This window comes from Aythya marila, assembly GCF_965140915.1.
Source record: "Aythya marila genome assembly, chromosome: 6".
Lineage (NCBI taxonomy): Eukaryota > Metazoa > Chordata > Aves > Anseriformes > Anatidae > Aythya > Aythya marila.
In genome coordinates, this window is record NC_139047.1 from 29,792,447 (window position 1) to 29,807,858 (window position 15,412).

A 15,412-nucleotide genomic window follows, 5' to 3' on the forward strand; every position below is an offset into this window, starting at 1 on the left:
ACAGCTGAGTAATGTGGAGAGATGTAGCCTTTCTCATTATCAGATAAAGACTGAATAGTCTTTGGAGTTTCTGTTTGCTCATGGTAGTTTCATTGCTTGCAGTGATGATACGAGAAGATGAAGTTATCTGGCTATGTAGGAAATCTAGGTGTAAAGACATTTATCTTCTTGTCTTGTTCTACAGGGCAAGTATGGAGGATGCTGATGGCACCCACTAGTACCACATGCACTGCATTTAGCTTAGCAATGTCCTTCTGTCCCTGTGAAAGTGTTTGGGAGCCTGCATGTTCTCTACCAGAGCCGAAAGCTTTGATACCAAGTGGGGAATGCTCTGGACTGGGGATTTCAGGTAGCTCCTGCCATTTCTGTGAGAAATGGAGCCTCTTTTGCCTCCATGTCCTGTTCCCCAGAAGGTCATTTGATGTGGAGTCTGTATGTCAAAGTCCAGATTTATAACAATATGCATATCATTATATAGATATTTACCACGCATATTTACTCAGGGGTAGAAGCTACTCAGTGTCTGTAGGCCCTAGGACACAGAGCATGGAGAGAAACTTCTCCATAGGCTCCAGAGGCTCTGAATAGCAGAAATCCCCCAAGCTTTCAGACAGGGCAGTCCAATAGAAATAAAATTACAGACAACTCCAATTGATATATCAGAGTCTGGCTTGCTGTTGCTCATGGCATTAGCATTTGCTAACCTGTGCTAAGCCAATTTTTGTGAGACAGTTGGGAGTTTAACAAACCTCTTTCAGATTGCATTTTGGAAGAATCTCAAGCATGGGGGAAACTGGTTGTGGTCTGTTCATTGCAGCAGATGGTATCCCATTTGGTGTTTGTTAGCTTTGTTTGCAGCTCAATATTTTGTTTCTAGGGGAACTCAGTAAGTTAAATAATTTATCTCTCTAATGCATTAAGAGTCTGATCCAAAGTCTACTGAAGTCAGTGCAAAACATTTGATTAACTACCACATACACTGGATCAAATGCCAGGTCCTGTCTGGTGAAGAGCATTTCAGATGCACTGTAGTGAGGAGAACAACAAAGGCCTCTGCCCCAGTTTTTTCCACAGAGAATTTCTGCCTGCAAAGAAAAAATTAAATGTTCAAATAGTGACAAAGTGCTCAGCAGTTAAAAATGCAGGGCTGTGGAGATTAGGGTAATGGTCTGGCTGACTGTCCAAACTGCCAAACTTCTCTTGATATTAAATTTCCCATTTTTAACTAAAGAATATAAATAATACCTTCCAGCTGCATTTAGAATGTAATCTGACTGCTTTGAGGGCTTTGAAGGCCCTATCGCAATGCTGAGCAAGTAATCAGTGTCATTTCTCATCGAGCACTCTTACTCACGAGAGGATCTCACACCACAAGGGCTCACCACAAACACATTGCCCCTTTGCTAAGGAATCTTCAGAATACCAGAAGCCAGTTTACACCCTGATCCTGCCCTGAGTTTTGCCTGAGCTGAGCTGTGCCACCTTCAGTGGTCATACTGCCCATGCAGAGCTCTGCACAGTATTGACATGGCAGAAATTTGTATTCCATTCTTACAAATATTTGAATCCTGAATAATCTGAAACACTGAAGAATTAACATTTTAAAGGTTTGCTTTGTACTCCAATAAACACCAAATGCCTGTTCATTTTCAACAACAATTTTCAAGTTACTAATTTGCTAATAAGGCTGGGAACTGCTTTATTTTTCTCTGAGTTTCCTGTTTGTGTCATCATTGGTCATTCACAAAATGAGTGCACATTACCTCCACAACGTGTCTGCATGAATTCCAGTTGTATTTTAGTCCTCCTAGTGGCCTATTATATTAACAATATTGTCATCTTTATTTTAGGCATAAGAACACGTTCTGCACTACCAGTATCTCACAACAGTTTGCAGTGTAAATACTGCAGTAACACTTATGTATTGCTAAGGGCAATAAATCTTTCTCAGCATTTGTCCAACAAATCCACTCATGTGGCTGGCTATCACTTCACTTACACATTTCTGTATTTATACACAAACTGTAGCAAAATCAATACAAAAATATTACATTATTCTGTCACTGCAGGGAAGCCTACAGTGGGAACAGGAGACTGAATCCACGTCTTCACACTGAATTCCTTCTCTCATTCCTGACAAAGATTTTCTCACAGCCAAACAGGGGATCGGGCCCCACAGAACTGCGGTTCCCAGCACGTGCTTTCACCGGGTTTCAATTCTCTGGGGGAAAAAAAAAAAAAAAAAAAAAAAAAAAAAAGCCTTGAAGCCTTGTCAGAAAAACATCTCACATTCAAAAAGATTTTTATAGCCTGGATAGGCTCAGCACAAACGTTTACCAGCCTTGCAGATCCTGTTAGTTGCATAGCCTGAACCTTGCTGGCATCTAGGGGAGGCAAAGGTGGAAAGATGAAGGTCCGTCCAGCACATGGGGCTTTCAGTCCTTGCTCTTTGGAGGCTGTGTTTCTCCCGGAGAGCCTGCAGCCACCAATGCCTCCTCCCAGCTGCAGGTGAGGGACATTTTCTGTGCCTGGTTGAAACACGAGTAGGGTAGAGGTTCTCTTGACCTGAAACAGATGTGCTTGTATCTAAAGGATGAAGCAGACAAACCTAAAAACACAAATTAACTAACATTCCCCCAGATCACACCCAAATGATATGTTTATTAATCCAAATGTGTATCGCTACTTTAATTTTGTGAGGAGGCGAGCTGAACGCTTCAGAAATCTCCTGGCTGTGGGAACTTCCATCTGCATCTCCAGCAGTAGTCTTCTTGATGCCCAGCATTATTTTGCTTATTCACAGTGTTTCTTTTTGATCATCCTTTAGTGCTGGGCTAAGGAATATCATCTACAACCTGCATTTATGGCCAGAATTGCCTATTCCTTGCATGCAGCCCTGTCTGTCTCATCTCCTTCTGGATTAATCCCCAGGGTTACTGGGTCACAGCCCAGGACCGTATCCTTGAATTGTCTGATAAACACGAGATTAGTTGCAACCTATATTTTTTCCATCAAGCTACGTTTTAGTCCACTGGCTAAATTATCACATCTCGTTTTAGCATGTTTCTATTCTGGGCATTGTCACCACCAGCGCAGGCATCCTTCTTTACACCGGTGACTGACGGCTGTGTCAGAAGCTCCTGGATCGTCGTAGGCAGTGAAGCGTACAGCAGGGCTCAGAGTGCACCAGATCCCCCAGAAAAACAGGTGAAGAGACCCTTTCCCTTACACCAGTTGAGCAGGGGACAAGCAGGAGGGCTGAGCGAGGAAGCGCAGATTCTGGAGCCGTGCACTTCTGCTGCCTGACAGACACAGGCAGGACAGCTTTACCTAGTTCATGTGCTCAAAGTAGCATTTGGGGAGAGGCAGGCACTCTATGAGTGTGAGCACATAGCACCAGCGGTGGCCGTGGTCAAACAAATCTGGAATAATGATGGAGGTGAGACTAGGGAAGCACCTCGGGCGGGGAAGCCGTGTAGCAGACACCTGCAGCTCTCCGTGCCTTCACCGGGGAGCTGGCAGCCCGTGCCAGCAGGCCGCCGAGTTAACAAACATGGCCTTGAGCACATCTGAAACTCAGCCCTAAATTTCTCAGCTTTTAAATTGCTTTTTTTTTTTTTTTCACTTGATTATCTTCCAACAGTTTTTTCTAATTCTTGATTAATTTTTGCTTGGCTATTTAATACATTGTTTGGTTAACTAATTCATGTAGCTGTTTGTAATTATTGCCTTACTATAAAATCATCTTAATAGAAGGTTGGTTGTTTTTTTTGTTGTTGTTGTTTTCTTTCCAGTAGAATAACAAGTTATTTTATTATTCAAACAGGGCTTACTTCCTGCTGTTTTCAATAAGATTTTTAATAAATATGTAAATTTAAAAATTAATTTACTGCATACGTTTGGCAGCATGATTCTTGAACTGACAAAAGGTTGATGGATTGTAAAATTATCCCCCCTAAAAATCATCAGTCATAGTAAACAGAATTTATCAACCCCTGGTAATTTTACAGCTTTTTCCTCATCTTATCTTCTGTTAGGAACTCACTTAAAATTGATTATAATATAGTATATTTCTAGAACCGTAATTCATTCATAGATTAATTAGATTTTAGGTTAATATCCCATCATGGTATGGGACATGAGCCAACAGTGTTTTCCAGTTGTTACAGAACTGCAGCAGAGAAGCCTTGATTACTGTTCCCATGTGGTTTAACCGCCAGGACTAATCACTAATCAAATTCCAACCACATAAAATGGAACATCCTTCATAGCATTTATTTCCTAGCTGACTTATACTATGGGCTCTTTATTGATATGACTGGATGTACTGAAATGAACTAAATATTGCAAGAGGATTTTTCCTTCTGCTTTAATTTGGTTCTGCAGCCTTTATCTGAAACTCTTGCTCAAATTTTCTGTGCATGTTGCGCCTCTGTCCCTCAAAATGTTCTGCCCTACAGCAAAGTTAAATTGTTTGCATAGATTTGGGAAGTGCTTGTAAATAACTGTTCTGTTAGGTAGGATTTGATGGCAGATGAACTTAAACGCAGGTTTCCACTCTGCAATTCATGCTTTGCTTGAATAAGTACTGAGAATTGTGCCGATCATAATGTCAGCTGAAGAGGCAGCGAGTGCAGTCACGTAACCAGCATTATTTGCACCTCTCCTGTCCCAGTGTGTCCTGATTACCTGGAAGCTTTTGCAGTTTCGCTACACGGGATCAGGAAACAGAACACACGCAGCTCAGGCTGCAACAGGTCTACGGGGAAGGCAGCCAGCACTACAGCCTCTTCCTCCGCTGCCTCCAGGAGCACTCACCAGTGCAAGGTGTGGCGGGATTGCCCAGCTGCACCCTCCAACCCACATCCCTCCTTTAGGGAGGGCCCTATCCTCTTCCTAATAGAGCCCCTGGGGGCACTCGTTACTGGTTTCCAGAGAGGGGAGAGGGCAATGGTTTGGGTTAGATTCATTAGAAGTAAAAAAGGACTCCAATATTTAGAGAGTTGATTAAAGTCTGGAATGGAAAGGAAAATGCCAGCTCCTAAAATAATCGTTTTTGTTGGCATGGGGCTGGCGGCTAAGCGTGTATATTCAGACTTTTTTTAGGAATAAAAAAAAACCTCTATTTCTGCTTGGTGAGAGCTTGGGAGAAGTGTCATTCTGATGTGTGTGCACCAAGTACACGCACCGTGGAGGCTCCCTCCACAGTGGCTAAATGTGCAGTCACGCAGAGGTGGACTGATGGCTCTGGAAAGATTGCTTTTTTCTTCCCAGCTGTCCTCCTCAGAGGCTAAAAATGAGAAAACTACTGGCTGTGGAGCTCACTCCTGTTTTTAAATGACCTCTGTGAATCATCTCTAGAACTTGTAAGAGGGGACATTACCTTTCTGTCCTCTGCAGATCTCCCAGCAGAGATTTGTACTCTTTGAACTCACCTGCAGACAACGCGGTCCTATTAGTGTATACAAGCCAGTTCCCATAGCTGAAAATTATTACTGTGTGGTGTCTTCATACTGCTGACTTGCTCTTGGTTCTGCCACTTAACATTGCTCCTTCCCTACCTGCTCCTTCTGTCTTTTTGTCATTAGGTCAGCTGATGTACCTAGGGTACTCAGAGGCTAACCTGGAGGGAATCTAGTCCAGTACTCAGAAGAGAGGATTACTAGCGGGGAAAGTCATTACCCACTACCAACTGCCATCCGCAGTACAGTCCTGAAGTGCAATTCTGCTTTCCATCAGTATGCTGGGTGACTGACATTACAGGCCAGGAGCTCAGACATCACTAGAGAGAGAGAGGATAAGTGCCCTTGTAATTACCAAAATAAATAGTCTTGTTCAAAAAAGCCAAAGGTGGAAGATGAAGACAGGTAAGAACACAGCTAATACTTAGGAACAGTACTCTGAGAAGAGTTCAGCCATACAGGAAAATGCCCCCGATTACAGAAAATGTCAGTGAGATTATATGTTGTATGAGTGTGATCCTGCATTTACTGGATTTGAGACTTTTTTTTTTTTTTTTTTGCTACAGTCTAATGTGGGATAGAATCTGACTCTTCAGGAGCAGCACTTTGCATTAGCTTTCAAAAATCTTTCTTGAGCTGTGCTTTTTGCCCCTTTCTCAATTCAGTTCTAAGTGAGTATCTCAATATATAGAAAAAATCCTCCAAATTTCTGGTCTAGAATAAAATTGTAGCCCATTGTTTATAAAGCCTCTTCTTTACTGAAACAAGCATCCACACTTTCATCAAGGTAACTCCTCAGTAGGACATAACCTCTTTATACTAAAATATCACTTGGTAAAATGGTATCTGAAGACTGAGACAGTGAAGTTCTTTAGGACCACATAGTTTCAGTAACATTCAGTTGGTCATCACTGACATAATGACCTTAAACCTGATTCTGTTAAGGAATGGTATCGGACTTCAGATGGTTTAGTCAAAGTTCAATAACTTTTTCACCAATCTTATATTTCAGTGTGAATTTTTTTTACTGTGATTTTTTCTCATCACTAGAAAATCAGAACAATTTTGTTATTGAACTCCCTCCATGAGTAAAGCTAAAAAGATCTCTGAAAAGTAAAGTGTATCCTATGCATGTCTTGTTCATTTTCAGTCTCTTAAGTTCTAAAAACTAAGCATCAGCTTCCTTTTTCACCATGGGTATTTCTTCCTTAATGCCTTGTGATGAGCCTCTGATTGCAGTAAGCATTGCTTTTAGTGGTCAGGTTCTTTCTGTGAGAAGGAAAATTGGTCGTTCCACCAGTGTGAACAGTCAGGCCTGATCATCTTCTGGAAAAAGTACGTATTTAATTGATTCTCTTTTTAATATCTCTTCTCAACACACTTGACTGAGCATGAGTGTATTACATTGTCACTATTTTCCAAGGTATTAGTATTATGTTTTCTTACTCAATTTTAAATGAACTTTGCCCACACATTTTTGATCCATCCAGTGACCAGCCTGATGCACTACGAGAAAACAACCATATTTGTGACATTCAGTTCTTAACAGAGCAGAAGGTAAAAGGTGAGATTTACCTGACCTTGAAATTGGGTCCTGAAAGTTCAGGTTTATTAAATTATGCAAAAGCGCAAAGAGGGTTGGTATATACCTAATCAGGTCAAACGGTTTTGTCCTATCATCAACAACAAAAAAATCATGTACTTTGTAAATTGTGAAAATGAGATTCTTGGCATTAGACTGCTGATTGCACCTTGTCATCTCATCATTTTGTGAAAACTGTGCTTTTAAAACTGTAAGTTGCAGTTCACTGAAATATTTTTTACCTTCTAAACCATGTGAGGATTCAAGCCAGGCAATGTAAGTCTCAATTCCTCAGTCACCTATTCATTAAGCAACAACTGTTTTGTCCAGATCTGCAGTTATGAATCATGCACAATACATGCTAATCAGCTTTATTTCCTCTAAGGTAATTTACTTACAATTCAGGAGCATCAGAAATGCTGTCTTTGCGGTACTAAAACTTCAATGTATTTGTAGACTGTTACACTCCTAAATAGAGCAGGCAAGCTTTGGATCTGTTGTCATTGTTATATTACCATAACACCAAATGTGGTTGGTATTTCCCTATGCGTATGTGGCTATCTCATAAACTGCTGAGCAGACTAATGAATTTAAGAATACTTCGTATCAATACATCTCCTCCCAAGAAAAGACATCATCAATTATTGTTTATCTTGAAAATCTGATGGTGTTACCTTGAGAATGTCATTTTCTGTAAAATAGTCGTGGGATTTCTGCTCAAGTAGGAAAAAGAAAAATGATTCATTATTTCAAAAATTATTTTACTGTCAGTCCAGAAAATGGATGAAAGCTTCTGACAATATACAGCAGAGAGCAAGGCTTAACTTATTATTTAAGGTTATGCTTTAAAGGGAAAGAAGTTCAAACATCACATTTTTAGCTCAGCTGTAACGCAGCGGAGGTCATGCAGTTACAGCTTTCACCTTTGTAGTTTTCCTGGATGTGTCTTTATGACTATTTTCACTGTGGAGTGTTACCTGTCCACCTGATGTTCTCATCAGTTTGGTTAAATGAGGTCTGGAGATTGTTCGCTTTCCACAGGTAGCCTACCATTGCGTTCTGTCCTGGCTAGCTGAAAACTACTCCACAGTAGCTCTCAGAGGTAGCTCTTTTCATGTTACACCTTTTTACTCCGCGCAAAAACCTGCAAACCAGTAGTGAAACACCATTCAGTGAGACGTTACTTCCAATTACAACAATATATCCCTGATCAGGGTACTGCTCTGTATCTCAGTGCATCTGTTTTACAAGAAGCCATGAACATATTAAAACTGTCCTACTAAACATTATATATGAGCAATCTATGTAATGCTGCAACTGCTTATACCACTCAGACCTACTGTGTCATAAATACAAAGTACTGGACTATGAGATATCTAAATTTGTAAACCTCTAAATTTAAAGTAATTAACACTGGCATTGTGGGATCAAGTTTACCTTGAATATATGCAGACAAAGTAACTAACAGAATTTTTAAAAAGGTGAAAACCTAGAAAATTGTTTTCACTCACAATAAAGTTTTAAATAACTACCAAAAAAAAAAAAAGTGAACATACTATGTACCTTCTATTAGAGATCAGATCTGAAATGAAAGACCTTGAGTTATACAATTAAGTATTGATTCTGTTGATCTATATTTAATTCTCATAGCAATTTAGTTGTTTTTACCCAATAGTGTTTTGCAGTTATACTGCACTTGAAGCAGTGCCCTTTTTGCTTTTGTGTTAATCTAAAAACTAAATTGCCCAGTGCATGAGAGACATAAATAAAGTTCATTTTATTCTTGTGTGTAAATGACTCTGAGCCCCTTAAACTGCTGGTTAACTAAACTTAGACAGCTGGAAAATACATCTATCTCGCAGAACGGTTCATTGCTAATTCTGGACTCTGGTATGCCTTATAAGCATCGCCTGACCTCCAGGCTACCAGAGCTTCTGCATGTTACTACACAGAAGAAGAAATGGACTTGCTGTAGCATTCCTTCCTGCATGCCAACTGCGAGCCCTTTGTGCCTATGAACTAGCCCGTCCTTCTGCCCACCTTTCTGCTACACCTGCAAAACCTTCCTGCTGTTCAGAGCAGCTCTGGCTAGTCCACGATCACACAGCACTGAACGTGCATTCTACCCACATGTAACCTCTCGTTTTTAAAGTTTGAAAAAATCTATTTTGATGTATTAATGTAGAAATAGCACCTATTTATAATGCATCAGTGTAGCTGCAGGCTAGTTGTGTTTCCCTAATTTGCTGTGCTTGAAGCGACATGCCAAATTTTATTATATCATTAATGGCTTTTAGTTATTCCCTTTAGGATTACGCCAACAAGGGAACATTATTCTGATTCATGACTCGTGAGTTTATTTCAAAGTGATGTGGCTCGTGATGAATGTCTGGGTTATGTCAGGTAGAGTTTCTCCTCTTGTAACGACCAGCCGCTGCTCTCAGGTGGTGTAAGGCACCCCGTAACTGACCAGCTCCAAAACTCCGAAACTAGTTAATAAAAGTAAAATAAGCTATAAACTGAGCTGCTTTAGGATAATGGGTCAGCGCTTTTACAAAGGCACAGTGAAAATTAGTCCTTTCCTGCACTGAGCCTATTTTGACTTGGGCCAAAATCTGTGACTGCATCTTCTTATCTTTTCCCTGAAGCTAATACTCAGGAAAACATAAATGGCCGCACTGAATGTAGTAGGCACTTTATTTATTCATAGGACAGGTGCAGAATAGTCAGCAGCAAAGTCAACACCTCTGGGAGGAAATGGCTTTCAGTATTACTCCTCCGAAGAACCAAGTCTGAGAGCAAGAACATACTGTTGGGCCCATCTTAGCTCTTCTAGCAACACTCAAGAAAATAGCTAAGTGCTTTTCTTTTTATGGTGATAAAAGCATCTGTTCATCATGCAGAAAGCTGCTATAAATATGGGAAAGGTTTGATTGGAGCCTAGGACCTTCAGGCTAGGTGCTCTGCACACTATTACCAGATCTCACCCAGTTCGCATGGATACAAAATGCATCTCATCTGCTGCCAGATGTTCCTTATCTGCAGGAAAAGCTATCAAGTCTCATTCGTGTGACTCTCAAATGCATTAGTAAACTAACTACATTCAAATGCACAATAGTAACATCTTTGGGCTAACCCTTGTTCTTTGTGGTATCTGTGTCTCTGCTCAAGTCATAAAAATGTACGACGACAGAACTATGGACACATTTAACCACACACTTACATGCTTTAGCAACAGATTCTAGTAGTTGGTTTGGTTTTGCCTTTTGTTTCATCTAGCAGCTGTTGTGGCTGCCCTGAAAAATAGGAAACTTAATTTAAGGATGGATCTAAATGAATAATCTGATAGTTTTTTCCAGGTTGTATCTATAGTGACTAGAGAAAAGATTCTTAAAGAAAAACTTGGGGTAACTTTTGTTCCAAGATACCGAGTTTACAGAAATTATCAGTGGCTTTTCACCTCTAGGAACATAATTTTGGTACTGTGGGAGAAAATTATTAGCTCGTTGTAGGGATCCCTGCATTAATATCTTTGCACAAACTTTTTAGTTTTTCTCATGGAGCACAGGATGTGAACGTGTTTTCTTCTGTATGTCAAGGACTGGAATATCATATTTTAACTTTCTAACTGCATTTACATTATATTACTGTATTTATCTCTCTAAACAAGTTTTAAGAGAAAATTTAAGATTATTAAAGTATATCTGTAGTAATAAAGCTGTCAGATAAAATCACTCTTATTGTACATCTGATATCGTAGTACTGCTCTAGCATATTAATATTCCCTACCCAAAAGTCCAATCTGGATGACCTCTCATTCTTGTTTAATTATAAAATCAGCAATAGGTGGTCATAGCTCCTGGAGTAATACTATGCCAGAAAGTGCATCGTATCCAAACAGATTTCATCTACATCAAGTGAAAATCCCCTATCTGTTACTTTCCAGATCACGAGCATTACCTTTACATATTTGCATGCTATTGCAATAATGTGTTAAAGAAAACATCTCTTTTTTTTTTCTTTTTTTTTTTTTTTTCAACAAAAGGGCATAACTGGGGCTTAAGATGTGGAAAAAGGACAGCTGTACATCCTAAATTATCCATGACTTATTTCTGGATACAAATATTGTCTCTATTTTAGAAATAAATGTTGCTACAACTTTTATCTATATTTTTCCTTTGTTTTCTCATGAATGGTAGTAGGGTCTGCTATACTAGTAGCACTTACATGCATCAAATTTATGACTCTGATACTGTTCACTACTTTATGTATCTTTTGTGAATGGGTTTCGTGATGGGCTTCACTTCAGTTCACTTCAATTTCATTTGGTTCAATGATTTGACTTAAAATTTGTAGAGAATACTTTTGTACCCTGCAGTTTCTCTAATATATTTTATTAACTGTTACCCTTATATTAAATGACAAACTAGGGTGTGATTAAGGTAGGATTTTAGTCTAGGTCATGCTTGTAGGGTATAATAAATTACTGATACCACATATATGTAGATTATCCTGATGAGTTTGTTCCAGTCTATCCTGTGATCTAAATCTATCCTTCAGCCAGCCAAAGATCCTGCTCTTATTTTGGTACTTTGTCTGGACTGCTCTGCACAGCAAACACTTTAGGTCTCTCTAGTTCCTCCTGCTCAACAGTTGAAATTGGCTTTCATTTGAATCAATAAAAGTTTTATCATAGACTTTATTAACACCAGTATTGACTTCTTGAAGACCCGAGTCTGTGCTAAGCAGACACATTCAATTTATCCAAAGAAAAGCTGTGAGGTGGGAAAAATATATACAAAGAAAAACCGTTTAGTCTTTCATATAATAAAGTATTTCAGGTTTAGTAGTCTGACAAGCAAAAAGTGCTAATATGTATTTTATTGATGCTAGGTCTCCAAATTATCTCATCTGACCTACACAGAAGTGAAACAACTGTTCTGATAATAGCTTATAATATTTTAAATGAGAGCAAAAAGAAGAACTTTTTGAGCTGAAATTGTAAGAAATTTCTATAGAAGAGTTTAAATTTGTGTTTGTTACTGTTATGAAAGGTTATATTCCTCTGTTTCAGAAACTATTGTCATTCCAGACAGTGAAGACCTTAGGTTTAACTGTCATCTAAAACCAGCACCTAACATAGCATCCCCTGAAACTTTTGCACTAAAGATTATTTAATGAACCAAATGGCAGATCCTCAGTTACTAAGACTTTAGCATCTCTTATTGCTTTGTTGAAGCTTGCTTGAAACATTTGATGAAAATACTAACCTAAGCCAGGCATTGTTAGTTTACGAAAAATGACAGGATCACAGCATCAACAGTCACTAGATTGGCATTTCCATTTTTATTTCAACAGTCGGAAAAAGAAGCATTCAAGCCATGTAGCAATGTCTTTGTTATGCCCAAGACTTCCTAGGGTGAGCAGCCCAGCACGCATGAAGTGACTTGGAACTTGAATTTTTCTAAAAGTTCCAATGACCATTTACAGCTGCACATTTAGTGACCCACATCCTACATACACCTGGCCATGCTGTTTTTGGTGTGCTTAAAATACCATCTCATTTTCTATCTAAACCAAAATACTAATGTCCTAGATTGGCAGTAATTTACTGATTCAATCTATACTATCTGATGGTTTCACTGGAAACGAGGAACAGCTTGCACTCTGACAGCATATCTCAAAATTCTTGCATCTTGCCTCTCCGAGCGTCCTATGAAACGTTGAACGTTATCTCATACTTCTGTGATAACATCTTCTGTAAGAGCAGGTAGTTACACGGGTTTTGAAACACCCTGTAAATGGAAGGCGGGTCAGTTTTATTGAACTGCTCCCTAAGCTGTTCCCTAAGTATTCCTTGGTCAGATCTCTGATTGAAGATAGCAGTAGGCAACAAAGGGATAAAATTACTCTTGTATAATCCTACTGTGAGTTTTTAATATAAAGTGCTAATACTTTTTCCGGTGTTCCAGCAGAATTACAGCACTTCTCAGAGTAGGCCTGGCCAATATCTGATTGATTCTGGTCTGTGAGGATTGGCCCGGTTCAGCATAATTTCCTGTCTTGTTGCCTTCTTTTCTATTAGAGAGGGTGTGGGTTCTTGGAAATCAATAGGCTTACACATGCAAAATGTGAGGTTATTTTCTAGCAACTTTCATTGTTGTCTGTAATTTATAGAAAACGCTATTTTCTCCTCTGAATGTGTCTATGCACCTTTTTTTGGCAGACTCCAAATTCCGCCAAAACAACTACCCATTTAAACATACCCCCAAAGTACTCTTGAAGAAGATGTACATTATTATCTGTGAAGATGCCGAAGATGCTTAACACATACAAATATAGGATCTGCTAGTTAAAATGTACTTTTTTTGTTTTGTACATGGAGTCCTATTTGTCTCAGCAGAATCGCCAAAGCTATGATTTATCCTAAAATGGACATTCATGTTCTATTTAATTATAATAGAGATTTAAGCATCTACTAATCTGTTTCCTTTAACCTTGTGAACTTTGGAAAGAAGGTAGTTAATGGTGTACAGTACAATAACTTTATAAGAAATATGTTTCTAATATTTTCCTTATTCATTACAGAAATTGAAGCAAACTGAAGAAACAAAAGAAGATTCTCAGACTAGATTATCTAAAATTTCCCTGGAGTCTCTCAATAAATTTAACAGCAATACCGTACTTTTATTAGAAACAGAGAAGAACTGTCTGAATAAGGGTGAAGGACAAAAGGAAGAAAATGGAAAGAAAGAAGAAGCTTCCTTAAATAGCTCCGATAGGCACGATGTGGACAATTTAGAATCCTTGAGTGATTCTTTGTATGATAGCTTCTCCTCTTGCGCCAGCCAAGGCTCTAATGATGTATAAAGACACTTTCCAGTGGGCTGTGAATGGAGCACTTACGGAGCGAAAGGCAAGTGGGGAGGGAGGGGGGAGAAGAGACACTTGTTGAAAATCCTCACTCCAGATCGCTGTACTCACAGCGGGGTATTCCTGACTTTTTTTCTCATGAAACAGCAATAAGAAAGGCAGGACTGCATTCGCCGCGATGCAGGAGACTCAACGCTGAACACAACAAATGGTTCCACACACAAAAAAAAAGGCTTAATTTTGCACTTTTCTGAATATTTGTATAGATGTAAATATGTGGGGAAAATATATTTGTAGGGAGAAATGACAGCAATAAATATTAAATTGGTGCTATGCTCCTGTAATGGCAGATTACTAACTTAAAGAACTTGATGTTAATATTAACAAGAAAAGTTGGTAGATTTTTTAAAAAAGATTTATAATTGTTCTAGTCTTAAAACTGTATGTAGAAACACTGCGTGACCATAAACCTGAGCCTGCCAAATCGTCTGTAATAAACTTTCTAGGAGTCCCTTTTATGAAACATTTTTTATTTTTCATTTTTAGTGCAATTCCATACTCATGTTCTAGGGAAATGTGCATTTCGGTTACTACAATGTCACAACAGATGTCTTATTTCAAAAGGTTTTTGACTTTTGACGTGGCAAGAAAATGAATAGATTAAAAGGCCTGATACTGCTGGCACTGACTTCATAAATCATCTGCGTAACAGTTTGAAAGATCAGGGCCGGAGTAATTCACTGCTGACACAAATGGGAGGCTTGTTGAATGGGAACTACACAAGCGTCTTTAATTCTGACAGCAACAAAGTTTCTCTACTTCTGCCTCCTCTGTAATTATTTCCTATCAATTTCTGAATGTAGCATATTGTGCTATCCTTTGTAGTCCCCATTTGGTCTTAATTAAGTCGTAAATGCTAAATAATTTTTCAAAATTGGAACTCCGCTCCTGTTTGTGGTACGTGTAAGGAGGATGTGGGTGCTAGCCAGCGCCAGCTCCAGCATATCTCGGAGGGTTGGTGTGTCTCGGTTTTGTTTTTCTACAGAGGCTGTTTATATGTAAGGGAAAGTCTATTTCAAAGGTTCCGTGTATTTTTTCTAGATGTGAAGTATTTATAACTGCTTTTTGTACAGTGATCTGTAAACTAGATATATTTGGGATATTTCTAGACTCGACAGTTTCTCTAGCACACGCCTGTTAATCTTTGAAACGATATTGTATCATCAGTGTTAATACTTTGTGCAATTTGCTATATTTTAAGTAATTTCGGCCGTAAGCTCGCATTGTCCTTTTCGACTTTTAAGAAATTTTCATCGAGACGTCTTTCTTAAATAAAACCTCCTCTTGTATAAGTGCCTCTGGTGGCGTACGGTGCCTGGGGGGGGTGGTGGCCGGGGGCTCCCTCAGCGCGGTCCCGTAACGGCCGCGGCCGCTCGCGCCGCCTCAGCCGTGCCCGGTAACGGCTCCCGCCAACGGCTCCGGCCGCTCGCGCCGC

The 15,412-nt window shown here is 39.3% G+C and overlaps 1 protein-coding gene across 4 annotated transcripts in view; it reads left to right on the forward strand.

Annotated features, from left to right (window-relative positions):
- NCKAP5 (NCK associated protein 5) overlaps positions 1–15,241 on the forward strand; it is a 364,164-nt gene extending 348,923 nt beyond the window's left edge. For all 4 annotated transcript variants that reach the window (XM_082763525.1, XM_082763522.1, XM_082763523.1 and 1 more), the window contains one exon: positions 13,633–15,241. In XM_082763525.1, coding sequence (XP_082619651.1) covers positions 13,633–13,914 — 282 coding nt within the window. In that variant the 3' untranslated portion in view covers positions 13,915–15,241. The remainder of the gene's footprint in view (positions 1–13,632) is intronic.
- Positions 15,242–15,412: the final 171 nt, after the last annotated feature.